The sequence below is a fragment of the Athene noctua genome, chromosome 14, assembly GCF_965140245.1.
Source record: "Athene noctua chromosome 14, bAthNoc1.hap1.1, whole genome shotgun sequence".
Classification (NCBI taxonomy): domain Eukaryota; kingdom Metazoa; phylum Chordata; class Aves; order Strigiformes; family Strigidae; genus Athene; species Athene noctua.
This window is the reverse complement of record NC_134050.1, coordinates 10719560-10747502: the sequence shown is the minus strand read 5'-3', so window position 1 is coordinate 10747502 and position 27943 is coordinate 10719560. Positions and strand designations below refer to the sequence as shown.

The 27943-nt window shown below is 62.1% G+C and overlaps 6 protein-coding genes and 1 pseudogene across 9 annotated transcripts; 2 read left to right on the top strand and 5 right to left on the bottom strand.

The window, feature by feature from the left end:
* Nucleotides 1–309: 309 nt before the first annotated feature.
* LRRC10B (leucine rich repeat containing 10B) lies at nucleotides 310–1312 on the bottom strand. Its single transcript, XM_074918380.1, has one exon. It carries the CDS (start codon nucleotides 1310–1312, stop codon nucleotides 458–460), a length of 855 nt encoding a protein of 284 aa, XP_074774481.1. The 3' UTR covers nucleotides 310–457.
* Nucleotides 1313–2132: 820 nt separating this feature from the next.
* Nucleotides 2133–4259, bottom strand: LOC141966190 (uncharacterized; annotated as a pseudogene).
* Nucleotides 4260–4359: 100 nt separating this feature from the next.
* Nucleotides 4360–7404, bottom strand: SDHAF2 (succinate dehydrogenase complex assembly factor 2). Its single transcript, XM_074918406.1, has 4 exons — nucleotides 7281–7404; nucleotides 6601–6824; nucleotides 5679–5788; nucleotides 4360–4654 (listed from the first exon to the last, which is right to left on the bottom strand). Exons 1-4 carry the CDS (start codon nucleotides 7293–7295, stop codon nucleotides 4524–4526), a joined length of 480 nt encoding a protein of 159 aa, XP_074774507.1. The 5' UTR covers nucleotides 7296–7404; the 3' UTR covers nucleotides 4360–4523.
* Nucleotides 7405–7437: 33 nt separating this feature from the next.
* On the top strand, nucleotides 7438–18330 carry CPSF7 (cleavage and polyadenylation specific factor 7). Its single transcript, XM_074918355.1, has 10 exons — nucleotides 7438–7500; nucleotides 8198–8316; nucleotides 12775–12993; nucleotides 13579–13682; nucleotides 13989–14134; nucleotides 15598–16006; nucleotides 16116–16234; nucleotides 16327–16495; nucleotides 16625–16798; nucleotides 16910–18330. The coding sequence occupies exons 2-9, from the start codon at nucleotides 8263–8265 to the stop codon at nucleotides 16791–16793; spliced, it is 1389 nt and encodes a 462-aa protein (XP_074774456.1). The 5' UTR covers nucleotides 7438–7500; nucleotides 8198–8262; the 3' UTR covers nucleotides 16794–16798; nucleotides 16910–18330.
* TMEM216 (transmembrane protein 216) lies at nucleotides 17222–20280 on the bottom strand. Its single transcript, XM_074918407.1, has 5 exons — nucleotides 20206–20280; nucleotides 19923–20024; nucleotides 19742–19834; nucleotides 19007–19208; nucleotides 17222–18909 (listed from the first exon to the last, which is right to left on the bottom strand). Exons 1-5 carry the CDS (start codon nucleotides 20216–20218, stop codon nucleotides 18894–18896), a joined length of 426 nt encoding a protein of 141 aa, XP_074774508.1. The 5' UTR covers nucleotides 20219–20280; the 3' UTR covers nucleotides 17222–18893.
* Nucleotides 20281–20883: 603 nt separating this feature from the next.
* TMEM138 (transmembrane protein 138) lies at nucleotides 20884–23923 on the bottom strand. The gene is made up of 5 exons (XM_074918405.1): nucleotides 23879–23923; nucleotides 22589–22824; nucleotides 22338–22509; nucleotides 21340–21415; nucleotides 20884–21236 (listed from the first exon to the last, which is right to left on the bottom strand). Exons 2-5 carry the CDS (start codon nucleotides 22714–22716, stop codon nucleotides 21124–21126), a joined length of 489 nt encoding a protein of 162 aa, XP_074774506.1. The 5' UTR covers nucleotides 22717–22824; nucleotides 23879–23923; the 3' UTR covers nucleotides 20884–21123.
* Nucleotides 22417–27295, top strand: CYB561A3 (cytochrome b561 family member A3). 4 transcript variants are annotated; one of them, XR_012634536.1, is made up of 8 exons: nucleotides 22417–22530; nucleotides 23021–23137; nucleotides 23272–23422; nucleotides 25397–25602; nucleotides 25668–25876; nucleotides 25958–26112; nucleotides 26384–26536; nucleotides 26680–27295. XR_012634536.1 is itself a non-coding variant. In XM_074918389.1 (8 exons), the coding sequence occupies exons 4-8, from the start codon at nucleotides 25419–25421 to the stop codon at nucleotides 26701–26703; spliced, it is 729 nt and encodes a 242-aa protein (XP_074774490.1). In that variant the 5' UTR covers nucleotides 22417–22530; nucleotides 23021–23137; nucleotides 23272–23422; nucleotides 25397–25418; the 3' UTR covers nucleotides 26704–27295. The 4 variants fall into 4 exon arrangements, 3 of the variants coding, with proteins under 3 accessions (XP_074774490.1, XP_074774491.1, XP_074774493.1); XM_074918389.1 differs by having other exon boundaries at nucleotides 26380–26536; XM_074918390.1 differs by lacking the exon at nucleotides 22417–22530 and having other exon boundaries at nucleotides 22856–23137; nucleotides 26380–26536.
* The last annotated feature ends 648 nt before the right edge of the window (nucleotides 27296–27943 follow it).

The following is a 27943-nucleotide window of genomic DNA, read 5'->3' as shown; positions in this document are numbered from 1 at the left end:
CAGCGTCGCTTTTTCCCCATCCTGCCCCACGCAACCAGGAGCAGAGGAGGTGTGGGGGGGGTGGTAGGAAGGTCCCCGTGCTCACCTGGCTCGCAGCAGCGCTGTGCTGCCTGCCAGGGCCTGCCCAGCAGGCCAGTGGGGTCTGGGCGGGGGGGGGGCGGAATGTCACTCATCATGGCAGAGGGCTGTTGCCCCCATCCAAGGCACCCTGCGGTTACATGGGATGCTCTGAGCTGGGCTCATGGATCCTGATCGTGATCCACAAGGCCTGCAGATCCAGGAGGCAGCTCTTGGTTGTCCTGACTGGGAGATGCTGGTCCTTGGGCCATCTGTTTTCCTTCACAGGGAGGTTCTGAGCTTCCATCTTCCCCAGCAGCACCAGCTGGGAGACGGTGGGCCCTGGGAGCCCGGGGGAGGCTCCCCACCCCACTGTGGTGTCCGGCTGCAGCATGATGGCTCATGTTTCCTCTGGGGAGCCTGGCAAGGCTGCAAAGCTGCTCTCCCCGTCCTCCAGCAGTGGTGAGTCGTCCCCGGGGGCTGCCGGTGGGGCCTCGGTGCCTTCCTCCTCCTCCTCCTGCTGCTGCTGCTGGAGGCTCTGCAGGCGCTCCTGCCGTGCCTCCATGAACTCCTGTGCCCCATTACCCACCAGCTGAACGGTATCCCCGACACAGGGTGGCTGCTGGATGGGGTTGTGGTCGTAGGAGAGGAGCCGCAGGGCGGAGAGGCAAGTCAGGTCGGGAAAGCGAGCGATGCGGTTGCGATCCAGGTCGAGGACGTGAAGATGAACCATCCGCAGCAGGACTGGGGGAAACTCCTCGAAGCGATTCCCGTAGAGCCAGAGCCCTCGCAGGGTGGCCATGCGGGACAGCCCGGCAGGCAGGCGGGTGAGGCGGTTGTCACCCAGCTGGAGGCTGCGGAGGTCAGGCAGGCGCAGGAGGGCACTGGGGAAGCGGGCGAGGAAGTTTCCCTCCAGCCAGAGGCAGCGCAGGCTCTGCAGGTGGGCGAAGGCGGGCGGCAGCCCCTGCAGCCCGTTGCGGCCCAGGTAGAGGTAGGCCAGGCGGGGCAGGCGGCACAAGGCCTCGGGCACCTCCATCAGCTCGTTGCCATCCAGGGCCAGCGTGCGGAGGTGCTTCAGCCCCCCCAGCTCAGCCGGCAGCTCCCGCAGCCCCGCACCGCTCAGGTAAAGCTTCCGCAGTCCGCGCTGAGACCACAGGGCCGCCGGGACGCGCCCTCCCCGCACCTCCAGCCGCTGTTCGTCCCCCTCCGGGCCCTCGGCCGAGGCCCAGCGCCCCGCCGAGCCACCGCTCCCCATCCCCGCCGCGGGGCCCGCGCCGCCGTCGCTAAGGCAACCGGCTGCAGCCAATGGGAGAGCGGGAGGGGCGTGGCCGGGAGGGGAGAGACACGCCCCCCTCCCGGGGTACCTGGCCGGTGGGAGTGCCACGCCTCCTCTGGCCACGCCCATTGTTTCCAAGACCACGCCCCTCTCCTGCCAGGCCACGCCCCACGCCGGCAGCCGGGGCTCAGCATGTCCCCGGGCGACATGTGGGTGTCCCCCTCCGCCATCGCCCGCGTCCCTTGGGAACCCCAGGGAGGTGCCGCAGGGCCCCCTCCCCGGCACAGCCACCGCTCCCCGCTGCCCTTTCCCCCCCACCTCCCCGGAGCCTGGTTGCACGCCCCACGGCCAGGGAGGGGATGGATGAAGACACCCCCACACCCCCCATGCCGTGACTGCCCACTCTGCAGGACAAGTTGGGGCTCTTCCTCCTCCTCCTCCCGCTGCCCACCCCAACCAGCCCTGTCTGCCGCAAATCAGCTGTGTCATCCCAAAGCCGGCACGGAAAACCGGGCTCGTACAGCCCTCCAGCGGCTGCAGGCCAGGTGGCACCCCCCAACACCCCCACCCCCCCCCTACAATCCTCCTGTCAGCCTTTGGGGTGCAGGCAGCCTCCAAAATGAGGGCTGGGCGCAGTCGCAGTCCTGCCACGGGGTCTCGGAAGGACAGGGGTGACAATGACACTGTGCCCAGGAAGACTGTTTTGGGGTTTTATTTCTCCATGTGCTCTCAGGGATTGGGGGGGGTCTCCAAAGAAGGTGAGGCTGGGCTGCCTGGGGTGCAGGGGAGGGGGGGGGGGCTACACCAGGTGGTGGCCAACGATGTCCCCCCGCCCTGTGGGGCGGTTGTTGGTGCTGAAGCTGCTGGGGCACTGGGGCTGGATACCCCCATTTTTGGCCATCTAGGTTACACCTGGCTGGAAAATCCAGGAGAGCTGGGATGGTAAGGCTGGAGACCCTCAGGAACTCCCAGAGTCACCCCAAACTCACCTGGCGCTGTGGGGGACAGGGTCAGGCGGGGGGTCACGTACTGGCCGTGGTTTTTGGTGAACCCTGACAGCTCCTGGGGGATAGAGAGTGGTTGGGTGCATGGTCTTGCGGGGCCAGGGCCATGGCTACACCCACCTTCCTAACCCCGCAGGCCAGCCTGGGTCACTCGGGGTGCCGGCACCCCTCGGGAGAGGAGTACAACGGAGTGGCCAACGGCAGGCAAGGTCTGTGTGGGGACAACGGGTGAGGCTGGGGAGGGCACATGGAGACGGGCAGTGGGGTGGGATCCTGCTCACCGCCGTGCCCAGGCCCATCCACGCCTCCCGGCTGAACCCACTGCCTCACTCGGAGCCCGCTGGGAGCGTCTCGCTGCCCGGATGGAGATGGTGACTGGGACACGCGTGTCCCCCTGCCTGCACCCCCAGCCCTGCCTGCTGGGGGCTTGCCACCCCCTCCCCTCGCCATGCTTACGTGGCTGCACGCAGAGGGCAGGAAATCTGTCCTGGTGATGCTAAGGCCGAGCTGCAGGAGAGAAAAAGTGTCTCTTGAGGTGCAGGAGGGGCAGGGGGCTGGCGGGGGACGGGGATGCGGTGGGGAGGGGGCTCACAGGCTGGGCTGGCAGGACACGGTCGCTCCTCAGGGTGGCTCTGGTGAAATCCGACTGCTCCTTGGTGCTGATAGTCATCTGCGGGACACCTTTGGGGAGCAGGCAGGGCAGGGGGGAGCCCCCCTTTTCTCAGCCCCACTGCCAGCCATGGCATTACTGGCTGGACAGAGCCTGGGGGCCCTGCCTGACCCCTGTGTTTGGGGGTGGGCAGGGAGGGGTGATGCAGGGCAGGGGGCCTCCAACATCTCCTAAAGCTCCTGGGCTTGGAGCTGGCCCTGGGACAACTGACACAACAAAATCTCCTGGGGAATGAGCTGGCCCTGAAACCACTGACACCCCAAAACCTCCTGGGGCTGAAACTGGTCCTGGGACCACCGCCACCCCCAAAACCACACCTGGCTGGGCAGGACCGGTGCGGAAGCTCCATGTGCTGTGCTTCCTGGATGCTTTGGGGGAGCCCTGGGGGAGCCGCGCGTGCTGGGGACTCACTGCCCTGGTGCAGAGGAAAGGAAGGGAGGACCCATGGGGGTACCCACTCCCTGACTGCTGGACGTGCTAGGGCAGGAGGTTCCGGCCATGTGGGAGCCAGAAGGGCTTCAAGTGCTCAGCGGTGGTGGAGGTGGCCGTGTCCTCGAAGTGGCTGCAGCAGGAGGCCAGTATGGCTGTGACAGTGACCCCAAAACTTGCTCCTGTGTCCCCCCCACAGCAGGGGTACCTACCCCTGGGCTGCGCTACACAGGCAGAGCAGGCAGGAGATGGTCGGGTGGTTGTTGGACACGTAGCCGCTCTCGGTGCGGTGGCCAAAGTGGGGACGCAAACGCAGCTGGCCTGGGTGACAGTGAGGAGAAGAGGCTCAGCCCCGAGGAATAAAGTTCCCCCCCAATTTTCGAGGAGGCCTTCAGAACCCCGTACCATGTGCCACCATGTAGGTTGTGGCATAAAAGTTCATGAGGTTGGCGTGTGCCTTCACCGAGGGGAGACGGCGCCCAGCCCTGCAGCAGGCGAGTCCTGCGCCAAGGCCCGCAGCTCGGCACAGGGACAGAACAGACGCCATGGGGGGGGGGGTGTGGGGTGTGTGTGTGTGCTGTGTAATGTCCCAACGGAAGTTGGGATAGTGATGCCATCTCCCGATCACCGGCGTGGTGACACGTGGGGCCCTTAGAGACTATCACACTTCTTGGGGAGCGCTGGGACACCCCACAGAGGGTATCGGGGAGCAGGATGCCCCACTCCAACCTCCTGCGCCCTCTGGGTGTGGGGTCACCTCCCCTGGGTCCCCCAAAAAAGGGTTTCAAAGGACAGGTAGGAGCTGGAGACAGCAGCGAGCTGGCATGTCCCCGAGCGAGCTCAGATTGTCGCTGCCACCCACCCGCCCCAGGCCCCAAGCAGAGCCCTGCTCCCACAGCGTAGCAGGAGGGAGGCAGCAGGGCTAGCAGCCACAGCTTTATTTAGCGTGCCCTGAGCCCGAGGGAGCTGCTGCTGGAGGAAGAGGAGAGCCGTGAGGAAGGCAGCAGCATCAATGTTTCCACAGGGCCCCGCACCCCTCCTCTGCTCCAGGGGATGGGGACAGAGAAGGCAGCCCCCCTCCAACCTGTCAGTGGGGTGGCTCAAAGAGATACTCCAGGTCTGGCTGACGTAGGCGCTGCTCCTTCTTCTTGTTCTTGGCAAACTCCTTCAGCATGGCCATCACATCGTTCTCAAACTCAGCTGGCGTGGGCTTTGCTTCTGTGGGAAAACCAGGAAAGAGCAGCAAGAGTCACAGAATCATCTGGGTTGGAAAAGCCCTTAAAGATCTTCCAGTCCAACCATGAACCTCACACTGACCGTTCCCAACTCCACCAGATCCCTCAGCGCTGGCTCAACCCGACTCTTCAACCCCTCCAGGGATGGGGACTCCCCCCCTGCCCTGGGCAGCCCATTCCAACGCCCAACAGCCCCTTCTGCAAAGAAATCCTTCCTCAGAGCCAGCCTGACCCTGCCCTGGGCAGCTTGAGGCCATTCCCTCTTGTCCTGGCGCTTGTTCCTTGGTTCAAGAGACTCATCCCCCCTCTCTGCACCCTCCTGTCAGGGAGCTGTAGAGGGCCAGGAGGTCTCCCCTCAGCCTCCTCTTCTCCAGACTAAACCCCCCCAGTTCCCCCAGCCGCTCCCCAGCAGACCTGTGCTCCAGACCCTGCCCCAGCTCCGTTGCCCTTCTCTGGACACGCTCGAGTCATTCAATGGCCTTTTTGGGGTGAGGGGCCCAAAACTGAACCCACTCATTGAGGGGCGGCCTCACCAGTGCCGAGCACAGGGGTAAGATCCCTTCCCTGTCCCTGCTGGCCACGCCATTGCTGACACAAGCCAGGATACCACTGGCCACCTTGCCCACCTGAGCACACTGCTGGCTCCTGTTCAGCCGGCTGTCAATCACCCCCCCAGGTCCCTCTCTGACTGGCAGCTCTCCAGCCACTCCTCCCCAGGCCTGTAGCACTGCTGGGGGTTGTTGTGGCCCAAGGGCAGCCCCCGGCATTTGGCCTTAGTGGAATTCCCCCAGTTGGCCTCAGCCCATTGCTCCATCCTGCCCAGATCTCTCTGCAGAGCCTCCCTGCCGTCGAGCAGATCAACACTCCCACCCAACTTGGTGTCGTCTGCAAGAGAACTGCTTCGGCCTGTCCCAAAGTACCACCCACCCCCCCCAAACCCAGTGCCCACAGCCCCGAGTGACAGCACAGCCTGGGAGCAGGCAGGGCAATGGGCAGTCACGCCGTACCTGTGGCCCAGTAATAAATGTCCCAGTCATTGCTGGGCTCATTGATGAGCCGGTCATAGAGGTTCAGCTGCTGCTCGCTCATGCGGTTCAGGTTCTCCTTTGCAAAGAGGCTGCAGAGAGGATGATGGAATTGGTGGTTGTTTAGTCTGGAGAAGAGGAGGCTGAGGGGAGACCTCATGGCCCTCTACAGCTCCCTGAAAGGACGGTGCAGAGAGGGAGGATGAATGTCTTGAACCAAGGAACAAGCAACAGGACAAGAGGGAATGGCCTCAAGCTGCCCAGGGCAGGGTCAGGCTGGCTCTGAGGAAGGATTTCTGTGCAGAAGGGGCTGTTGGGCGTTGGAATGGGCTGCCCAGGGCAGGGGGGGAGTCCCCATCCCTGGAGGGGTTGAAGAGTCGGGTTGACCCAGCGCTGAGGGATCTGGTGGAGTTGGGAATGGTCAGTGTGAGGTTCATGGTTGGACTGGAGGATCTTCAAGGGCTTTTCCAACCCAGATGGTTTTGTGATGTTCAAGGATGAGTGCAGGAGACTGGAGGAAGAGCCTGACTGGCACCCAGCTTGCTACACGACACCACAAGTCACGGAGGAGCTGGGTCCAAAGCGACCTGCCTCAAACCCCAGCCTGCTCTCCCTTAACCTCTGCTTTAGACCCAAAACCCCCCTGCTTGGGGCTCTTCCTTGTTAACTGAAAACTTGTGACATCTTTAGGGAGCTGAACTACACAGTGCTATGCTCAACTCAACTGGTCTTTCTCCCTTAGCTCGCCAGGGCTGATCTTATCTATCCTGTAAAGTACTCACCACCCCCCTACCCCGTCTGCCCCTGGGACAAATTGATAGGGTGCTGGGGGGAAGGACAGACGGACAAGCACTGGAGGGTGGCTGTGCAGCCCGGAAGGAGGACAGGGCACCCCACACCTCACCTGAGCAGGATGCAGTTCTCCAGCATCCCCCTTTTGCGGCTCTCATACAGCAGCCGGGCTCTCTTCGTCTCCAGTGGCTCGTCGGGACGCTCCTGCCAAGGGGGCAAGGGGATCTCCAGCACATCCTTCCCCGAGTCCCTCGGGGAGTCCCCACGGTAGCCACGCTGCAGGCACACCGGCCACACAACATGCTGACGCAGAGCCTGCCCTGGCAGGGAGCAGAGCTGGGAAAGGGACACAGACAGAGCAGGGGACATCAGGCCTGGCTGCTCCTGCACAGCAGGGGATCCCCAGCACACACGCCCCCCCGCGCCCCTAGAATCCACGGTCCCCCATCCCACATCACCCCCAGACTCTGCTGCCCCCCCATCCTGTAACTCCCTGCTGATGCTGCCCCCACCATGTAATCCCCACGACCCTTCTGCCCCTAAACCTCCACAATCTCCCCAGACCCCGCTGCCCCCGATCCCGTATCCCCCTCACCCCGGGCCCTGATGCCTGCAACCCCCCATCCCACAACCCCCCCAGACTCCGCTGCCCCCGATCTCCCATCCCACACACTCACCCCCCCCAGACCCCCCCCGTCTCCTCGGCTCCTCCGCACCGCCTGCCCTTGCCCCGGGACCCACCGCTCCCCTGTAACACCCCTTCACCCCCAGTAACCCCCCTCGCGGCCTCACCCTGGCCACCGCCATAGCCCCGCGCGGCCGCTCTGGCCTCCGCCCGGGCCGCTCTGTGACAGCGGGCGGCCCGACTCTATGGGTAGGATGGCGGAAGGGGGGGGCAGAGCGGGGCGGGCCGGAAGGGGCGGGCCCTGAACCGGAAGGGGCGTGGCGTGGCGCGGCGGCGCTGGCGGTGGCGGTGAGCGCGGTTGGCGCGCGCGCTCGGGGCCTGTTGGCGGTAACGGGCGGGGCCGCGGGGGGACCGGGCCGGGGGGGCCGCGACCCTTCGCCCCCACTCCTTGGTCCCTGTACCCCCTCCCCCGGGTCCCGCCGCTCGGCGGGGACGGGCCGCACCGGGCCGATATGGCGGTCTCGGCCCCGTTTGGGGGGGGGGGGGGTGTCTGGGCCAGGGGGCGGCGGCGGGGACGCTGCCCCGGGGCGGGGACCCAGCTCGGGTGTGGGCGGGGGGAGCGCTCGGGTCTCCCCCGGGCATCTCGCCGCTGGGGAGGGGCTGCCTGGGGTGGGGGGGGGTCACCGGGAAAGGGTCGCAGTGGGAGGGCCGGTCGGTGCCCCGCGTTTGCGTTAAGGAGGGTCCTGGCGGGAGGAGGGGGCGGCTGAGGCCCCTCGGGGTGGGATGGGGGGGGCAGGTCGTGGTTGCCCCCTGAGGGGGGTGTTATTGCCCCCAGGGATCTGTCAGGTTTGGAGGAAACGGGTCCACGTTGCCTGCTCCCCTTCCCCCCGAGGGCGGCCCTCAGCGAGGGGTCGAGGTGAGATTGCCCCAGCCAGAGGGTGAGGGGCTGCTGCGGCCCCCGGGTGGGTCTGGGCTGAGGCTGTGGGCCCCTCTGGGGGGGTGGCTGGTGCCTACAGGGAAGTGGGGGAGCAGGGGGGTCCCCAGTGCCTCGCTGACCCTGTCCCCCCTCCTCACCCTGCTGCAGGTCACCTTTGATCTTCCTGCTTTGACCCGGTCCTAGCCCGGGCTTCTGCTCCCATCTTTGGAAATATGTCCGAGGGGGTGGATCTGATTGATATCTACGCCGACGAGGAGTTCAACCAGGTGAGCGACACGTCCGGCTGAGGGGCTGGAGCTGCACATCCTCCTTTTTTCGTGGAGAGCATCATAACTGGTGTCAGCCAGCTGGTTAGCGAGGCGCTGGAGCGATTAGGGTGGATGTACCCACCAGCTGGTGCATATGCAGAGGGCAGAAAATGTGACTGCTCTGCCCGGGGAAGGGTAGCACAACGCTGGAGAGTCACTCTGGGGAACCGAGGGCTGGGACTGTTCCTCAATCCTAAATTCTGCCATCTCGACTGGGAATAAAGGGTCTTTCTGCAGGTTTCCCTGGAGGTTCAACATGTGGCTGGTCACAAAACGATTGGGAGGGGGAGGCAGGGTTTGGACCATGACGTTTGTCAGGGCAGTGATGAGCGGAGATTGAAGGGGAAAGTTGCAGAGTGGTTGGAGAAATGAGAAATCTAAACTGGAAAAGGCCCTGCCAGGGAGCTGCACAGTGAGGGGACCCGGAGCACTGCACCCATGGGACCACTGAGGCTGGGAAGCTGTGGCAGGGACTGGCTGTGGTCAGAGAGGTGCCTGTGTGCCACCCCTCCCACCCTGAGGCTGTCTGGGACCCGTGGGAAGAAATGACAGAGAAGTGGGGGGGGGGGGTGTAGCTGTTAGAGAAGCAGATTTTAGAGAGTTTGGGGATCTGGGAGAGTGGGTGTGAACGGAGATGTTTGAAGATTAAAAATGGCCGTGGAAAGCCCATGGAGGGAAGTTGGTCTGCACTAGAGGGCAAGCTGCTTGAACTGGAAACAAAACATGTGGAGGAGGGAAGGGCTGTGAGCTCCCAGAGGGCTGAAGAGGGACTGAGGGTGATAAACCCTTTGTTCTGAGGAGGTGGGAGGTTATCGGGTGAGGATACGCCGTGGGTAAACGTTTCAGGGGAAAAGCAAAATGTCGGAAACTGTGTTAACTGCCTCAGAGCTGAGGGGACTGCGAGGTGCTTTCCAGCTGCCTGGGAAGAAGCAGGAGTTCTCCACTGGGAGTGATTCCCTTGGGAGAAGGACGGGGTCCAAGCTGGCTGTAATGTTGCCAAAAAGTGAGATGCAAAGCAAATGTCCATGCTGTTTGTAGCAGCCATGCAGCCCTGCCCGGACACCCTCTGACTCTGAAATACGCTTCCTGCATCTGTCTTGAAAAACTCCCGGAATAAACCCAATTCCCTGTGTATTCAGCTGTCTAGTACCGTGCTGGGACCAAACGGAACTGCTCTGGCTTAGGAACTGCCTCAATTTGTATGTTTTCATGCAATTTGCTTTTAACAGAATGAGGAAATAGGTGTACCTGGATTTGGGAGCGGAAGGGAGAGCTGGGGGAATAAAGTGCAGATTAAGAAAATGCGTGGAGGTGGCTGCGCTGGAAGTGCACAGAATAACCGAGAAACGTCATTTATGGCAATTATTCGGAACGCCAAAGGGAAGCAGTGAAAGTGGACGTGGTACCTTCCGTCTGGAGAAGGAGAGCCGTGACGTTGGCGGGTGTGAGTTGGAAAGTCTGTAATGTCTTTGAGGACGACAGATAAACAACAAACAGGTGGGAGGAATTCACAGAACTCTGGTGTCGCTTCCCCGGGTGCTCTGCGGAGACGGCGCAGTGTTGCCTGGCCTGCCTGTGCCTGCAGACAGGCATTCCTGCGAAGGCTCGGCCCCCGGCAGGCCCGGAGCAGGAAACGTGACAAAGACAGTGGCTTGAGTGGACGTGAGAATGTCTGCTGAGGAGCTGGGAGGGGTCCCTGGTGGGTCAGGTTTGTTCTTGATCAAGTCTTGGGGGTCTTTGGGGGTAAAAAAAGTTAAGCAGCATTGAGAGGAGGATGGAGTGAGCCTGGCTGTGCAGCGGGAAACGGTGTGGAAAGATTGAACTGGAGGGTTTGGGGGACAGTAGACAAAAGATCTTTGACACAGCCAAGTAGACAGAAGCTTCTTAAAGCTGGAAGTGATTATCAAGGCCGCCGAGTCTGGTGTTTTGCTTGCTTCGGGCTGTGCGGCGGCAGGAAGAAACTCAGAGTTAATCTGTGTGTGATGCCGCGTGGAGGCAGCGGGGGGGGAAGGTGCCCTGGCTGCCCCGTGGTCTCTGTGGGCCACTGACGTGCTTCCAAATCCCCCAGCGCATGCTGAGCTGTGTCCCGGAGCACCCTCAGACAGTGCACATGTGGGTTCGGGCACGTTTGCCACGGAGGGGTTGGCTGGTGAGTGATGCGAGAAGCCTCTTGGTACCATGCGTTTCGAGTGAGGGTCTGCAAATTTCAGGGTGGCAGCGAGGGGCAGAGACCAGGAGAGTGGTCTGGGAGCACTTGGACTGTGAGTACTTCTACACCACCTTCCCATCAGGCTGTTAGTTTTCAAAAGAAATCATTTTCAGAGATCCCAGAGGGGCTCTAAAAACTCCCAAGCTGAAGTATCCCGACTTCTGAGCGATTTCTCCTCTAGTCGTGTGTCGTCCCCCCCCATTTTTGTTCTCAACTTTCTGAAACTTCCAGGCAGAAATCTTCCAGCCTTGGGCTGTGTCCAAAGGCACTTGGTGGAGGTAGCAGTGTGGGAGGCGGATTAAACAAACAGTTGAGCTGTTTCGAGAATGAGTACAAAAATACTGCGCTCTGTTGAAATTCTTGTAACCTTTTTATCAGCTCTGCAGCTGAAATAGCCAGATGCAGAAGTTACAACTTGTCTTGGAAATGGACATTTTGCTGTCAAGAAATGTGTCTGGGGGTAAAAAGGGTTTGATTTTTAGATTTCCATGACCCTTTGAAAGCCGTGTGCTGAGCACCCTTCCCCATCTCTCCCCTGAGCTCACAAAGGGCCGTGTTTTATGTGTGCAGTTCCATGACCGTCGCAGGGATTTAACCATCTCTAGCAGAAAATGTTGTCTGAACTGCCTTTGAAGTCCTGGAACTAAAAATTTGGGAGCAGAGCTTCTGGTTTTCGTGCTGAACAAGACCTGTGCATTGCTCCCGTGGGACAGATATGAACGTAGTAATTTGTACCATGCAATGATGCTCGGCGCACGCTGAATCCGGGTGAGCAATTAGTCTGAAGATCCGTAGTAAACACAGCACTCGCTGTACACTCCAAATTAAATATAGCCCGGAACAGAGTGGGAATTGGAAGGCAGATCTAGGACACTTGAGTTCACAGCTCAGGAGCTTCCTTGGCGGCTGGTTCACGCCGTGAAAGGCTGCGCCGCTGAGGGGAGGGGAGACACGTGCATCTGTGTGTGCAGACAGCGTGGAGCTCCTACCCTGAGGAGGGTTCTGCTGTCCCAAAAAGGAGCGAACTCGCATTGCGGTGGCGTATCCGAGGCGAGCAGGGTTTGAGGGTGGGTGTGTGCAACCCTCAGGCTGGGTTTGTTGTGAAGCGTGTGCCTGCCGAGAGGCTCGTCCATCGAGGGCGCTTGATTTTCCACCGCTGAACTTGCACGCTTCAAAAAAAAGGTGAGCTGCTTCCTGGTAGCCTCCCAGAGCAGCAGGTTGGATCTTGCTTCATTGCTGAGGGCAGCTGATATCCTTAGTGAGCCTCCTCTGCTCGCACAAGGAGAGGGCTGGAGCAAAAAAGCTTCAAGTTGAGGGGAGGAAAATCAAGCCAGCGCGGGTCACCGGTGGGGTAAACCCTCATGGTTCTACTTCCTGGAGCATTTTTCTCTGCCTCCTTACGTGTAAAAACTACTCCAGGGTTATGTCAAGCATTACAAAGCAGAGCCTAAAGCCCTGTCATCGCAGTGCTGGTAATCCTCGTTGCTGGGGAAGGGAGATGTTGATCCCCTTGCTGCGGAGGTTTGTGTTAATGCTGGGCCAGTTGGGGAGCTGAGCAGCTGGGCTGGAGCCGTGCGAGAGGGATTTCCACGTTGCCCAGGAGGAATAGTGGATGCCGTGGTGGCTTGCAGAAGCCTAGGGCATGGCGTGGTTTGGGTGGTTGGTGCTGAGAGGGGGCTGCTGGGCCGGGGAGGGGAAGCACAGAGGGAGTTGTTGCGAAAATAAAATGCTGAAAGAGGCGAGAGGAGCTGCCTCCTGGGAGATCACAGACACTGGCTCTGTTTGCCGTGGCTTCGTTCACAGCAGCGATTCACCTCCTAACTGCGAGCAGACCCCAGACCAGTTTGGGTGCTAAACCTTTGGAGTCTGCTAAACCTTTGGAGTCGGCTTGTGCTGCCTCAAAAGAGCTTGTTCACTCGGTGAATTGGGACAACTGGTTTGCAAACGGCCAAGGAGGCTTCCTCACCTCCGGCCGTGGTTCATCTGCAGCCCTCAGGGCACCTGCTGCAGAGCCACGAGAGGACTTTTAAACATCTCCTGGGGTGGTTTGTTTCTGCTGGGGGGTGTTGGGAAGACTCCAGCAGAATGGGGCAGTCCCCCAGAGCCCTGTTCAGGCTTTTAACAGCCCCCAGGTCCCTTTCCAAGCTGTGGTTTCACCCCTGGGGGTCTCCCCTCTGCAAAGGTGCTCACAGTGTCTCCCCTCGCAGGACTCTGAGTTCAGTAATGCTGATCAGATGGACCTGTACGACGACGTGCTAGCAGCCAGCTCGCAGCCCCCCGAAAGCCGCACCAGCAGCTCGGAGGCACCGCCAGAGATCCGTCAGGAGCCGTCCCCCAAGCCCAACAGCAAATCTCCCGCCATCCTGTACACGTACAGTGGACTGCGCAACAAGAGAGCTGCTGTCTACGTGGGCAGCTTCTCCTGGGTGAGTGGGATGGCTGCCGGGCTGGGCTTGGTGTGGAGGGGTGTCTCCTGGGGTGCGTGGGTAGTTTGGGGTCTCCTGTGGTGTGTATGCAGATGGGGGTCTTCCAGAGAGGCCCCTGAAGGTCTGCAGAGCTCTTTGGGGGGGCTGAAGGGCTCCCTGGAGGGGGCTGTTCCTCCTCAATCCACACTGACCCAGTGTCCCAAGCCGGGCCATGAGCTGGGCTTAACCTTGTGATCCTCAGGGAAAAGGGATTTGTAGCCTTGAGGGGCTTCAGGTCTGGTGGGGATGGGTGACCAGTAGCTGTAGCGTCTCACTTGCTTCTTGGCTGTCTTGGGGGCTGTGTGGGTGAGTCCCCTCCTCCTGTTGATGGATACAGGGACAGTTCTGTCTTGTCCAGAGAGCAGAGAGATCTCATAGCCATGAGTGGGGCCTGTTTCAGCCTCAAGGTTGATTTTAAACTCCCCATAGGGGCTCTGAGGGGGTGTCTGTACTCCAAGCACCCTGCCCCAGCCCGCTGGCTGAGCTGGGGGACACCAGGGTCCTACAAAGGGCTGCGGGAGCTGACACCAGCCTCTCCCCTCTCAGTGGACGACTGACCAGCAGCTGATCCAAACCATCCGCTCAGTTGGCGTCTATGACGTAGTGGAGCTGAAATTTGCGGAGAACCGAGCCAATGGCCAGTCAAAAGGGTGAGAGCCGAGGGGCAGATGGAGGGCAATGGGGGAACCTCATGGCCACATCTTCCATGGTGGGGGGCGGCTAGTGGTTTTTCCTGGGTGATGCCCAGTCTGCCTGGAGCTGGGATGGTAAAGTAGAGACTCCCAACCAGTATGGGAAGGGGAGGAGGGGACATGGAACATCAGCCTGGGTTCAGCGGGATGTGATGGGGCTGCCAGCGAGCATGGAGCCCCAGGGAGGGGGTTGTACGGGGGTCCCTACCCCTCTATCAGGGGGTGAACCACTCGGGGCTGGCTGACCGCTGGGCTTTCCCACAGGTACGCAGAGGTGGTGGTCGCCTCTGAGAATTCGGTCCACAAACTCTTGGAGCTTTTGCCCGGTAAAATCCTCAACGGGGATAAGGTGGAGGTGAGGCTGGCAACGCGACAGAACCTGTCCCAGTTCGAGGCGCAGGCTCGCAAACGTGAGTGAGGCGAAAGCACGCCGCGGGTGGGGGGACCTCCGTGCTCCCGAGGGCCCCGCAGATCCCCAGCAGAGCTGTCAGGCCGAAGCCACCGAGAACCTCGGGGTTGGGGGGGACCCTGCCAGGAGTCTCTGGGGGTTGTTTCCTGTGCCTGCTGAGTCTGATTAGATCCTGACCCGAGTCTTTATGATCCCCTTTTAGGTGCTCACACACTGCGAAGATCCCTCGTAGCCTCCTCCTCCTCCTCTCCAAACTGAATGGGCTTAAGCTCTTCAGCCTATCAACATAGCTAAGACCCTCCATATCTATTAGTAGCTCTTCTCTGGATCTCCTCCAGAATTTGTCCATCCCTGCGGAGGTAAGGTGCCCAACACTGGACGCAGTATTCCAGCTGGGGCCTGGCCGTGGGCTTTCTACAATGGCAATAGGTGGTCCTCGCCTCACTCCGCAGCGATGTGACGCCCCAGCCCCGCGCCGGGGGGCTCCGCGGAGCCACAGGGACCGTTTTTGACAGGCGTGTTGATGAGGAGGTCTTGACCAGCTGTGGTCATTGTAGATCCCCCGTGGCCCATTTCACGCAAGGAAAGCCCTTCTTTCTAAGCCGAGTTGCAGTGGGGTAGCTCTGACCTTCTGCACCCTCCCTTCAGCTCCAGTGCCCGCGGTGATCCGTTGCTTGGCAGCGCCGGGCACTGTTACACCACGTCCCGACCTGCCCTCGCGTTTCGGTGGAGCAGGGCGTGTTCCTTTCTCTCACCCCTCGCCTTTCTGGGCACAGGGAGGCTGAATTTCAGGGCCTTGCCAGTGGCGTGGGGCCTCGCCCGGGCTCCACTTGACGGCTGTTGCAGTGGCAAGGCCTGGGCAGAGTTAGTGTTCGCCATTGTACCACTCCGGTCTCATCCTCGAAGCCTCTTTGGATGCAGCAAGGCTTCCTGTCCCTCTCTTTGAGGGCAAACGGGCACCGAGTTTTCCTTCCTCCAGCAGCTCCGTTGCTGTCGGCACTTGGGTCCTGTCCAGGCCTTTCCCAACCTGTGTGCGGATTGCAGGCTCTCCGGGTCGTTTAATAATCTTCAGGGACTCGGGGACCTGGCAACTTTTCTGCTGGGGATCTCTTGCCATTTCCTGTGGCTTTTCCCTTCCATCCCTGTGACCCCGCTTTGCTCAGTGGCTTCTGCAAAGCCCCCGCTGGCCCAGAACGAGCGTCCCCGGGGCGCTGTTCGGGCAAGCCGGGGTCTTGCCAGAGAGCGGCTACCCTCCTGGAGGCACGTGGAAGCAGATGCTACATTTGGCTAGCTGATCTTTCTCTGGGCAACTTGTGCTCTCTCGAGGCTGCCCTTTTCTGGAGCTGCGGGAGAGGACGGTCCCTGCGCCAGTTGCTGTGGGTGGGGAGGAAGAGGAGGAGGAGGTCTCCGAGACTTGCAAGCCCTCTGGCCACGACTCATGGCTCTTTCCTGTGCCGTTTGCAGGTGTGCCGCCGCGGGCCCACTCCCGAGACTCCGTGGACTCGGTGGACGGCCGTGCCACGCCGACAGAGAATGCCTTGCCACCTGCCCGCGTGGAGAAACCCCCCTCTGTCCTGCCTTTTTTCAACCGCCCCCCCGCTGCCCTGCCCCTCATGGGGTTACCCCCACCGCCGATGCCACCCCCGCCGCCCCTTTCCTCCGGTTTCGGCGTCCCCCCGCCTCCACCCGGCATCCACTACCAGCATCTCATGCCCCCACCACCCCGACTGCCCCCCCATTTGGCTGTGCCACCCCCGGGGGCTGTTCCCCCCGCCCTACACCTCAATCCTGCCTTCTTCCCCCCACCCAACGCGGCCCTGGGGCCTCCACCGGACACCTACAGCAAGGCCATGGCCCCCTACAACCACAGCAGGTGAGACAGAGCGAGGCAGAGCCGGGCTGAGGGTACCAAATTGGGGAGGGGAGGCGGGGGGGGGAGCTACACTGACACCCACCCACACACCTCTGTGCCTTCTGTGCAGCCGGGAGCTCGGCCCGCCACCCCCCACTGTGAGCGAAGGGGAGTTTGAGGAGATCATGAACAGGAACCGGGCGATCTCCAGCAGCGCCATTTCCAAGGCAGTGTCTGGCGCCAGCGCAGGTAACGGCCACCGTGTGCGTGTGTGTGTGTTGTGTGTGTGTGTCCCCAAAACCCCACCCCGCAGTGAATCTGCATCCCTCCACCCCCCGCAGGCGATTACAGCGACGCCATCGAGACCCTCCTCACGGCCATCGCCGTCATCAAGCAGTCCCGCGTCGCTAACGATGAGCGGTGCCGCGTCCTCCTCTCCTCCCTCAAAGACTGTCTGCATGGCATCGAAGCCAAGTCCTACAGCACGGGTGCCAGCAGCAGCTCCTCCAGGTACCCCTCCGGGGCTCGCAGTGCCCCAAAGGCACTTCATCTTAAGGCTTTGCTCCTTATTTTTGCCCCCACCCCAGCGAGATCCTCCTCAAAGGTGACCAAAAGCTTTTTCTTCTCCTCCCGATTAAGGAAAAGACACCGATCCCGGGAGCGTTCTCCCAGCCGGTCCCGTGAAAGCAGCCGGCGACACCGGGACCTGCTCCACAGCGAGGATCGGCATGAGGACTATTTCCAGGAGCGGAACCGGGAGCACGAGCGACATCGGGACAGGGACAGAGAGAGGGACCGGCACCACTGAGACAGGTGAGTTGCTACCACAGGGGTTTTGGGGTTCCCCCCCCTCGAGGAACAAGGGCTGTGGTGTTGAGCATGGCTCTTACCACTCCCCTCCTCTCTCTTTCTCTTTCCCCACAGGAGTTTGGCAGTAAGTGGTTTTTAATGGACTCGTATCTCCTCACCTCGACCAGGACTACGTGACTGAGGCCGCTCCTCCACCCCCCTCCTACCCTTTCCCCGCCACCTCCAGCTCTCTCCAGGCGCCCCAGGAAAGCAGCACCGCTTCCTGCCGGGACTCCCACCGACACCTCGTGGCCTTTGGGGCCTGAGCCCTTTGCCCGCACTCACTGCTACTGCCGCTTCCCGGGGAGCCACGGGGAGCCCCCGCGCCCAGGCCACCCGCTCCGCTCCACGGACACTCGGACCCAAAGAGAAATGGTGCTTTTTTGGTTTGGTTTTTTTTTTTTTTTCTTGGCCACAGAGGGAGGTTTGTGAGCCCTTTCCTCAACAAAGGGGATGGACCCCTCCTCACGTGGGGGGTTTTGGAGGCGCACGGCTCCCCACCCCGTGCCTGGGGTCACTGGAAATGGGGTCATTACCACGTACCATCCTCCCAGCCTCGTCTGGGGACACTCCTGTCCCCACTGCGGGCCCCCCAGGATGCTGCCACGCTCCTCCTTTCCCCCTACCCCATACTGGGAAACTGCTCTCCCTCCTCACCCTCCCTGGGAGCAGCATGCTGGGGAAGAAAAGGGGGGACCTGGAGCTGGGCTGGGAGTCACCCCCTCCCTCTGCTTCCCCCATTCCGCAGTGGTGTTGTCACCCCAACCAGCAGCACGGGCGGGGTCCTGCGTGGAGCCAGCCTCCCGCAGCGCCTTCCTTGTTTTAGAGGAAGCGGAGGAGGCAGGGCAGGCTATGACACACCTTCCCCCCAGCCCCGTCCCGTTGCCCTTGGGGACCTCTTGTCCCTCACAGGTGCTCCCCCTTTTCCAGCTGTGTGCCCCCACTCACCCTTTCCAAACAGGCTGAGGGGTGGTGGTGACACGGCAGTGGGGGGTGTCTGTGCTCAAGGGGTCCCTCCAGCAGGAGAGGGAGAGCTCAGGGGGGGTCGGGGTCAAGCTGAGGGGAAACAGGATGACTTTCAGGGTGGGTGACAGTCCCCAGGGCTGCTGGATGGGCAGCGTTACCCTCCCAACTGTTGCTGGGCAGGAGCAACCTGGCTCCAGAAGTCTTTTTAGGTTGAAATGACACACACACACACACACAAAAAAAAAATCCAAAAAACCACCCATCTTTTTAAAGTACCATGAGGTGCCGGCTTAGCGGGTGAGTGCTGGGAGGGGGGGGGAGCGCTTGGTGGGAGAGTTCTGTTTTTTTACTTAACGACACAAAAAAAAAAATTTTTAGTTTCTTTCCAAATAGTGGGGAAAAGTGCAGAGCAAACCCCTATTAACCACCCAGCGAGGCGCTGCCCCTCCTGCTCGCAGTGACTAGATTTGTTTGTCTTTCTGATAGGTTGGAAATTGTGTAATAAACTTGATGACGTTGTCAATCTTTTATATGGTGCTGTAGGGCTCTTCTGTCACGTTTTCTACCTACGATGGCTTTGTTAGGTAATGACCGGGGTGGGAATTTTAGGGCCACTGTGGGAGGGAAGAGCAGCACGTGGGGGAGTATTTGCCTCTGTGACCTTGACCCTCACCATTCTATAACGCTTCTGGGGGGCTCATGTGCCCCTCCCCCCCAAGCTGGCTCAGGGCAGCACTGTGGGGCAGCAGTGCTGGAAGCACTTCATGCCCCAGGGGAAGCCACGTGCCCAGGCACCAGGTAAAAATAAATATTTATTGGAAAATAGTGAATTATTTTGAGAAGGCAGTAGAAAAAAAAATAATTCTCCATACCTCAAACTGTCACAAGCCCTGAGGGCTGCATCCTGGGTGGCAGCGGGTTGGGTGCTGCCCAGCAGATCGCTGGTGCATGCTGCGGGCAAAGCGGGGAGCTGGCAGGGTGCAGACACACCCCCCACCCTGTTTTTTGGGGCTACCTGGGAGGTGGAGCCGGCACCAGGGCCGCTGGCTTCCTGCTGCCACGGGTGCTTGGTCCTTTGGCGTGGCACGAGGCCTCAGTATGAATCCACGCTGTGGAGAAGGGAAAAGGGGGGATGTGTCAGTGCCAAAAGAGCCTGGCAGCTCACTTTGGGGCCACCCAGCTCCCCACACGGCCCGGCTGCAGTACCTGGAGAAGGAGATGAGCGCGAGGATGCCCAGCAGCAGCTCCACGGTGTAGAAAAGCAGGAGGATGGCGCTGAGGATGGCTTCCAGGCGCAGGGCATAGGTCTGCAGCAGCAGGTAGTAGGTGGCCATCACAGCTGCTGGGACGGTCAGGGCCAGGCTGATGGAAAGCGGCACCTTCCGCTGGCACAGGTTGCCCTTGGACCCTGCAGGGGACACGGTTAGTGGGGTGTCCCCCACAAAGCCAGGATGCTACAGTGTGGGGAATGCTGTAAAGGCCACTATTGCAGTCCCAGCAGTTCCGGGGGGGGGATTCTGGAGCCCCCCAAACACCCCACTGTCCCCATGATTTCACAGAATCATCTGGGTTGGAAAAGCCCTTGAGGCTCCTCCAGTCCAACCAGGAACCTCACACTGACCGTTCCCAATTCCACCAGATCCCTCAGCGCTGGGTCAACCCGACTCTTCAACCCCTCCAGGGATGGGGACTCCCCCCTGCCCTGGGCAGCCCATTCCAATGCCCAACAGCCCCTTCTGCACAGAAATCCTTCCTCAGAGCCAGCCTGACCCTGCCCTGGGCAGCTTGAGGCCATTCCCTCTTGTCCTGGCGCTTGTTCCTTGGTTCAAGAGACTCATCCCCCCTCTCTGCACCCTCCTGTCAGGGAGCTGTAGAGGGCCATGAGGTCTCCCCTCAGCCTCCTCTTCTCCAGACTAAACCCCCCCAGTTGCTTGGACTTACCGAAGAAGATGCGGGTGGCCTCAGTGCCGAGGTAGAGGAAGAGCAACACCACATCCAGGACCAGGTTGGTGAAGGGGTACGGCAGCAGCAGCACTGCGGGCACAGCCAGCACTACCCTCAGGGCGGGGGGCGGGGCTGCTGCCGGCCTGGGGGTGCGCGGGGGGTCAGGGTGGGGGCTCACCCTTGTAGACGAAGACGAACGCCTCCAGGAGGAAGTAAGTCGCGCTGTACCACCCGTTGAGGAAAAGCAGGACCTGCAGCGGCGCCGAGGAGCGCTGGCGGCCTGTGGGAGCACGGCGGCCGTGGGTGGGGGTGGCACGGACCGGCCTCAGACCCCGCTTCCCGCCTCGCTGACCCTCCTCCCGGCGCCGCCGCGCCTTGGCCCGCTCCCGGACCCCAACCCGTTGCCCCCCCGCCCCATGCTCCTGGCCCCGCAGCCCGGCCCGTCTCGGCCCCGCACTCACTCCTGGGCGCCATCTTCCATCTCCATGGGAACCGCCGCCGCCGCCCTCGCTCCCGGCAGCGCGGGGCGGGAACGCGCCCGGCCGCTCTCTCCGCCCCTCTCTATGGTTCTGGAGGACCAGGACTCGAAACCGCGGGTTCGAGTCCCCCGCCCGGCCGAGGGACTGCGGGGTCGGGCGGGGTGGGGAGCTCCGGCTGCCCTCTGGTTCTACCTACAATGTCCCACGCTGCAAGGTGGGAAGAGCCCCCTACAGCTCCCTGACAGGAGGGTGCAGAGAGGGGGGATGATTCTCTTGAACCAAGGAACAAGCGCCAGGACAAGAGGGAATGGCCTCAAGCTGCCCAGGGCAGGGTCAGGCTGGCTCTGAGGAAGGATTTCTGTGCAGAAGGGGCTGTTGGGCGTTGGAATGGGCTGCCCAGGGCAGGGGGGGAGTCCCCATCCCTGGAGGGGTTGAAGAGTCGGGCTAACCCAGCGCTGAGGGATCTGGTGGAGTTGGGAACGGTCAGTGTGAGGGTCATGGTTGGACTGGAGGATCTGCAAGGGCTTTTCCAACCCAGATGGTTCTGGGATTATGTGAGCTTTGTTCTGTGGCAGCAAGTGCAGCATAAGGCTGCCGGGATGGAAGGGAAGAGCTGGGGAGGGGGCCCAGAGCGTGCAGACACCGGGCAACCTCTGGAAAATGCAGCCCATTTATTTCTTTACTCTTTACAAAACCACTCAAGTCCCAGCGGGGGTGGCAGTGCCCAGACGCACCGCAAACCTCCCACCGACTCCTGGCATCTGCATGAGCTGTGCCAGCACCGGTGGAAGGGCTGGTCCCCAGGAGGAAGAGGAGGAAGATGGCTGAACCGGAGCCGTCCCCAAGGAGGCCCGTGAGGGGCAGAGAGACGGTGGATCGCCCAGAGCCCGAGGGGAGCCATCAGCCACGGAACTGTGCGAACTCCTTGCGCAGCCAGAGCGAGTCCTGGTAGAAGAGGGGGTCTCCCAGGTGCACCGCCGTCCTCTTGTAGAAGTAACAGTAGAGCACAGCCGCTGTGGGAGGGAAGGGGGTGAGGGTGTACCCCCACCTTCACCCCCAAAGGCTCCGCAGAAAGGGTAGGACCCTGCCAGGGACGCTGTGACCACGAGCTCTTACCCAGCCGCTGGAAAACAAAAAGAGTCTGCAGGCCTTCGGTCCAGACGAAGCGGCTGGAATCTCGCCACCGCAGGTTCTGAGGCAGACGGACAGAGACAGGAGGCAAAAATAAGCACTGCATTAGTTTGGGAGCAGCACCCCCGTGCCTCTGGCTCCCTCAGCACCGTGTGCTGCTGGCCCCAAGATTGTGCACGGGCCAGGGGCGACGTTGTCGGCTGGGGGAGCAGCCCCCCACCCCAAAGGTTAAGCAGCTCAGGGGATTTAGGCAGCGAGCCGGGCCCTATTCTAGCTTCAGACTTCAGATCCCTGTAAATCCCCGTCAATCCCCTGCCCAGATGACGTGGGCAGCACCAGGGCGGCCCCTGGCCCAGCTCAAAACGATTCCCCTGCCATGGGGGACTGGGGTGGGGAAGGACCCTTGCTCAGAGGCTGGGGGGGGACACAAGAGCTTTATGGATGAGGGTCCCCGGGGCCTCTGGCAGGGAAGAGGAGGGAGTTGCGTCAGGAAACAGAAGGGGAAGCTGTTGCCTGGACAGAGGCAGGACCCCTGCCAGGCCTCCGTGCTGCTTGATGCCCACGGGGAGGGGGCTGCCCCCAGGCTCTGAGCGCTGGCGTTTGCTGGGGATTAATCCCAGGTAAAGCAGGAGCTGCTGTCACGGACTTCAGCAGGGATTACCGCAGCGCAGGTTTTCGTGCCAGCACAGAGCTGGAGCTGCGGGGCTTCCCCTGGGGAAAGAGGATTTTCTGGCAGGTCACAGCCAGAGATGGGGCAGCTCCAAGGGCCTGAGATGGGGCAGCGCCCTTCCAGCCCAAATGTCTAAGGTGGGGGTCGTGCAGGGAATCACAGGGGAACACCAAATTGTCCCTGTGATGGTAGATTGTGGCCTTCCTCTTGTGAGAGAGGGACTGAAGGAACAGGGTTTGTGGCCAACTAAGCAAGCAGACTGTGCTGCCTGCCCTCAGGAGAAGCCGGCAGCCCCGAGCCCACCCCAGCCTACCATAACCCAGACATGGAAGGAGATGCTGAGCGCCAGGTAGGCTGCCGACAGGAGGATGGTCCCCTTGAACTTGTGGAAGAGAAGGTTGACCAGCCCGGCTTGGAAGACAAAGGTGTTAAAGAACATGAGGAAGATGATGATGACGTTGAAGAGAACAGCGATGTCCTGAATGCTGCAGGAGGAGAGAGACGTGGTGAGAGCCCAGCCCTGCTGCCCCACCGTGCTGCCTGCTACGCCCGCCTGGCACTCACATGAAAAGGACAAGCTGGACGGCGGGGGCCGTGCGGAGCAGCTCCGAGAAGGAGTTGACAAAAAGGTCGTAGAAAAGCAGGAGGAACTGCAGGAACAGCACCAGGCTGTAGTTGCTGGTCTGGAGCATCTTCCTTCCCCGAGGGTTGGAGCCTTCAGCCCTGGCATCCCCAGTAGCAGAGCCAGCTCATGGTCCAGAGCTGAGGTGCTCAGCGTTGCCTCTCCCTACTGCCAAGACCTGGAGGGGGAGCAGAGGTTTTGTTTGCCAGGGTGCAACAAACACCCCTGCACCTCGCAAACCTTCTCTGCTTGGAAACCCAAAGGAAGGTCAAATCAACAGCAGCTCCTGCCAGTTTCTAGCTCACTGATGCCGAGCCGTGCTCTGCCCCTGGGCTCTCACAAATAAGCTGTCTCCCCTCTCTTCTCACACGCAGGTTCAGTCTCTCCCACCCTCCAGTCTCACAGACCCCCTCCCCGATCTCAGGAAATAAATGTGATGAAATGCAGAGACGAGGGAGACGTGCGAGTCCCAGGGAGCAACATCCAGACAGGTTATTCACACCTCTCACGCCAGACAAACACTAAAGCTGCCGCCGGCTCCATGGGCAGTGCTGAGCAGGCCACGCTACAGGGGCAGGTTTGGGCACGCCATGTCCCAGCATCGTTTTGCTTCACCCCACCCCAGGACAGTGCACCCCGCCTGGGGCAGCTGGTCACAGAGGGGACGAGGACACAGCGAGGGAACTGGGCTGTCTGGGGACAAGAGAGGAGGCAGAGCTGACAGCCAGGTCGGGGACCACGCTGCCTGGGGAAGGAAGGACGTGACACGGAGGGAGGTAAGGTGGTGCTTGGAGGGATGGGGGTGGGGTCCAGGAGAACGGGGTGTCCCCCGGGCCCTAGCAGGAGAGTGCTGCGCTGAGGCCTGTTTTCTCTGAAAGGCAACCACCGGGCTGGACACTGGGGGGAAAGGGGGCAGCCCCCCACACCCCTTCACACAGTCACCACGCAGACATCCTCTCCCCGCGTGGCCCCCGGGTCCCCTCTTGTGTCCTCACGCAGCCCCCGCCCCCCCCATTCCCCCCGACCCCAGTCCCTATGAGGCCGTAGTGCCCCCAGGCCCACCCACTCCCCCTCCCGCCCCCATAGGCCGCCGTGCTCCCCGTCCCCGGGGTCGCTCCCCCGCTTCTCGGCCCCGTCCCGCCCCCCCGGTGCACAGACAATACGCGGTGCCCGGGGCCCGTGGTCCCCGCCGCCTCCCACCCTCCGCCAGCCGGGAGCGGCCGAGTGCTGACCTGCGGCCGCCATCTTCCGTCTCCACGGCAACGGCGCAACCACCGAGGCGGAAGCGCGCGGCTGGAGGAACCGCGCTGGGGCCGCTCTGGCCACCGCTCTCGTTGGTCGCGGGCCCTAGGCGGGTTGGCTGGGAGCCACCACCGAGACGAGCGGCCAGAGCGGCGCCGTCCAACATGGAGGCGGCCGACGAGGCCGAGGGGGCGGTGGGGCCCGGCGGGCGGCGGGCGGGGCTGAGGTACGGCCCTGGGACCGGGCTGGGTCCTGCGGCAGCTGTGGGGCCGGCTCCGTGTTCCCGGGGCTGGGAGGAACGGCGGGGACCCGTGTTCCGGGATTGGGGGAGCCTCGGGGCCGGGCCTCGTGTCCCCAGACTCGGGGGAACCGTAGGGCTGGGCCCCACGTTCCCGGGTACTGGGGGAGCTGTGGTGCCAGGCCCTGTGTCACCAGGTCTGGAGGAGCTGTGGGGAAACTGTGGGGCCAGGCCCCACAGCCCCAGGCACAGGGGAGCCGTGGGGGCCCAAGGCTTTGGGGGAGCTGTGGGGCTGCTCAGCGCCGTGACGAGCAGCACAAAGCCTTGAGCAAGCGGGTGGCTGAGCTCGTGATCCCCACGCTGCGCCAGGGCCGTGTCCCACCCACCTCCTGCCTCACAGTCCCATGGGGCAGCTGATCTGGGCAGGGACAGGGCCATCCCCCACCCCGTGAAGAGATATAAATATCTATTTTTGGAGGCAGATGCAAATCGCCAGGCAAATGAGCGCAGCCAGTCACCTGCTCAACCCCCTTGGGCTGAGGGCAGCACCCCGAGGGCAGGCCCTTGCTGGTCCCACCGTCCAGCCCAGGCAGGGGTGGGGTGGGGGTGTTGTTGCCAGCAGGTTCCCCCTGACCCCCATGGAGCAGGTGGGGTAAGGCTGGAGGGAGCAGGGGTGCAGCAGCTGTCAAGGTCCAGGTCAGGGGGACACAGGAGTGCCTCCTCACACCCAGCTGGGGTGAGCCCTGTGCTGTGCGTGCAGCTGAGGGGGCACAAGGTACTGAGGGAGGGTTTGAGGAGTGCAGGTGCCAGTGGGGAGGTGAAAGAGGGACTGGGGTGCAGGTTTGAGGGTGCTGGTGGGATGAAGAGAGTGCATGTGTGAGAGGGAGGGAGGGGGTCAGATCTGTGGATTCTTGGGGGCAAGGGAGGGGAGGCTGGGAGGGGGTGCAGGGTTACAGAAGACACATACCCCCTCCCCGTGAGGCCCTTGCTGATGTCCCCTGGGCATGCTGTGCCAGGGTGACGCAGTGCGGTGCTGCCCAGTGACCTGGCTCTGTAGGGGCCAGTTTCACCCTGCCCAGCCCCAGCTGGGCAGCTCTAGCCCTAGCCTCCTTCCCCAGCCAGGCAGCAGCTGGACCAGGGCCAGCCCTCCTCAGGGTGCCTGGTTCCCCTTTCCATCTGGCTCCTCCCTGGGGGTGTGCACACAGGCGAGAGTGCCGGTGCGGGTGGAGATCCCCAGCAGAGGCTGAGCAGGCGTCTCGTTCTTCCCCAGGTGCCGCCATCCCGTCGTGGAGATGCTGGATCTCCCCTTCCTGCCTTTCTGTGTCCTCCTGGGTGGCCTGGGCTTCGTGTGCGTGGCCTTCGTAAGCACTTGGTGCCAACACTGGCGTGGCGGCTTCGCTTGGGACGGCAGCGCCCAGATGTTCAACTGGCACCCGGTGCTGATGGTGACGGGCATGGTGGTGCTGTACGGCGCAGGTGAGCAGGGATTGCGGTGCGGCGCGGCCCCAGCACGCTTCCTGCCTGACCCTCTCACCCAACAGCGGCCCTGGTGTACCGCCTGCCCCCTGCCTGGAGTGGCCCCAAGCTCCCCTGGAAGGTGCTACATGGCACCCTGGCCTTGGTAGCCTTTGGCTTAGCCGTGCTGGGGTTAGTGGCCGTCTTTCGCTTCCACAACCACAACGGGACGCCCAACATGTACTCACTGCACAGCTGGTTGGGGCTGGCCACCGTCTTGCTCTTCTCCTGCCAGGTGGGTGCTTCTCCACTTCTCCAGCCCCCTCCCCACCCCAGCCCTTCCCATACCCCTTGGCCTCACCTCCTCTTCCCACAGTGGCTGGCTGGTTTCAGCACCTTCCTGCTGCCCTGGGCTCCCACCTGGCTCCGGGCCCTCTACAAGCCCGTCCACATCTTCTTTGGTTCCACCATCCTCATGCTGTCAGTGGCTTCGTGTATGTCGGGCATCAACGAGAAACTCTTCTTCAGCCTGTGAGCATCGTGGCGGGTGTGGGGAGAGCCGTTGCAGGGAGGGAGGCTCAGGGGTGGGGTGGGGGGTTTGGGTAGTTATCTCTCAGTGCCAGAAGTGGCACAGACTGAAACTGAGCACGGAGAGGCAAAGGGAAGTGAACGATTCCTCCCCCTCAGGTGTGTGGTTAACCTGCACAGCTCCTTGCTGCAGGGTGGGGATGGGGCTGTGTGGCCTTGAGGGAAGGCTGGCTACATCCAGGAAAGCTCTTGGCCCCTTTTTCTCCCAAGGAAGAATGGCACGATGGAGTACAAGCGCCTGCCCGCCGAGGCTGTCTTTGCCAACACATTGGGGCTCCTGATCCTCCTCTTTGGGGTGCTAGTGCTGGGTGCCCTGGCCAGGCCGAGCTGGAAGCGCCCCGACGCTGACTCCCCAGACTCTTGCCAGGTACTAGCTCTGCTGCGGAGCCATGCTGGGTCACGGGGTGGCTTTGGGGAACTGAGTGATGGGTCTTGCCCCCCACCACAGCCTCGGTTGGCCCGTCCCTGGGGTGGGCGCAGGCATTGGGCTCACCCGTGCTCTCCCCACAGCCCCTGCTCGCCGCCGAGCGCTGACACCGTTGCAGCAGCCGAGGTCTCTTCCTGCCCTCCTGGGGCTGCCAGCCCCACGCTCTCCGACCCAGTCGCTTCCCTGCCTGCTCTGCCAGCCCCGCTCTCAGCCAGGGACTCCTGCTGCCTGCGCCTGATGCTCACCTGCCCCCAGGAGGAACAGGCTCAGCTCCCTTCCCGCAGTGGTGAGGACATCTCTTTGCTCTTCTTTGTGGCCTAGCCTTGGCCTCCTGCCTGCTGGAGGATGAAGGGAGCCGCAGCGTGATGCTCCTGCCTGTGTCCTCATGCCTCCACTTGCCAGCTCCTGCGGGGTCCAGCTGGCCTCTTAGGCCTGGACTTTAGTCCTTGCCAAACCGTTGCCCTCCCTGGGCCCTGCAGTTGCCAGAGCCTTGTCAGGTCACAACCTGCCATAGGAACACCCGTGTGCCCAGCGCCACTGCCCCCCACCCGGGGACCATCTCTTGCCTGGGATGAGGACCCAGTTTGGGGTGACGGGGCTGGAAGGGGGACCCTCGCACCGTGCCTTGCCTTTCCTCGGGCTGCCTGTGCCTCTCCCTCCACCCCGCAGGGGCTGGGACCAGCTGAGCAGCCTCCCCGGGGCCCTCATGGACATGTAATAAACCACTGGCTTCTGCAGTGCTCCTGCACCCACATCCTTGGGGACAAGGGAGGGGCCCCAGGAGCCAGAGGGGAGAGAGCCAACCCACACTGCCTGAGGGCTGTCCCCTTCCCTCCTGAGGGCCTGCCTTGGCCTCTACAGACCCTCCTCTCTGCCACCAGCTCCCTTGGCAGCCTGGGCTCACACCGGCTGCTCCCCCCGGCTTGGGGCCACCCTGTGCTGCAGGGCAGGCTCTGCCCCTGGTTCTTTTTTGTTGTCCCCTGGTCCTTTGTCACCATCCTCTAGTCCTTTTTCCTCATCCTCCGGTCCTTTCCTTTTTTGCCATCCCCTGGTCCTTTTTCCTTGTCCCCTGGTCTTTTTTTTGCCATCCCCTGGTCCTTTTAGCTTGTTCCTTGGTTCTTTTTTGCCGTCCCCTGGTTCTTTTTCCTCCAAACCCCGTGCCTGGGGCCATGTGAGCCCTGTGGTTTCCCCTCTCAACACCCAGTGGGGACAGCTCATGGCCAGACCAGCAGCTTCCTTCCTCCCCAGCACTCACACTCATGCTGGGGCATAGGACCTGCTGGTTCCCACCTTTCCCGTAGGGACACATCCTGGAGGAACAGGGTGCAACCCCCCCAAGCCCCACCC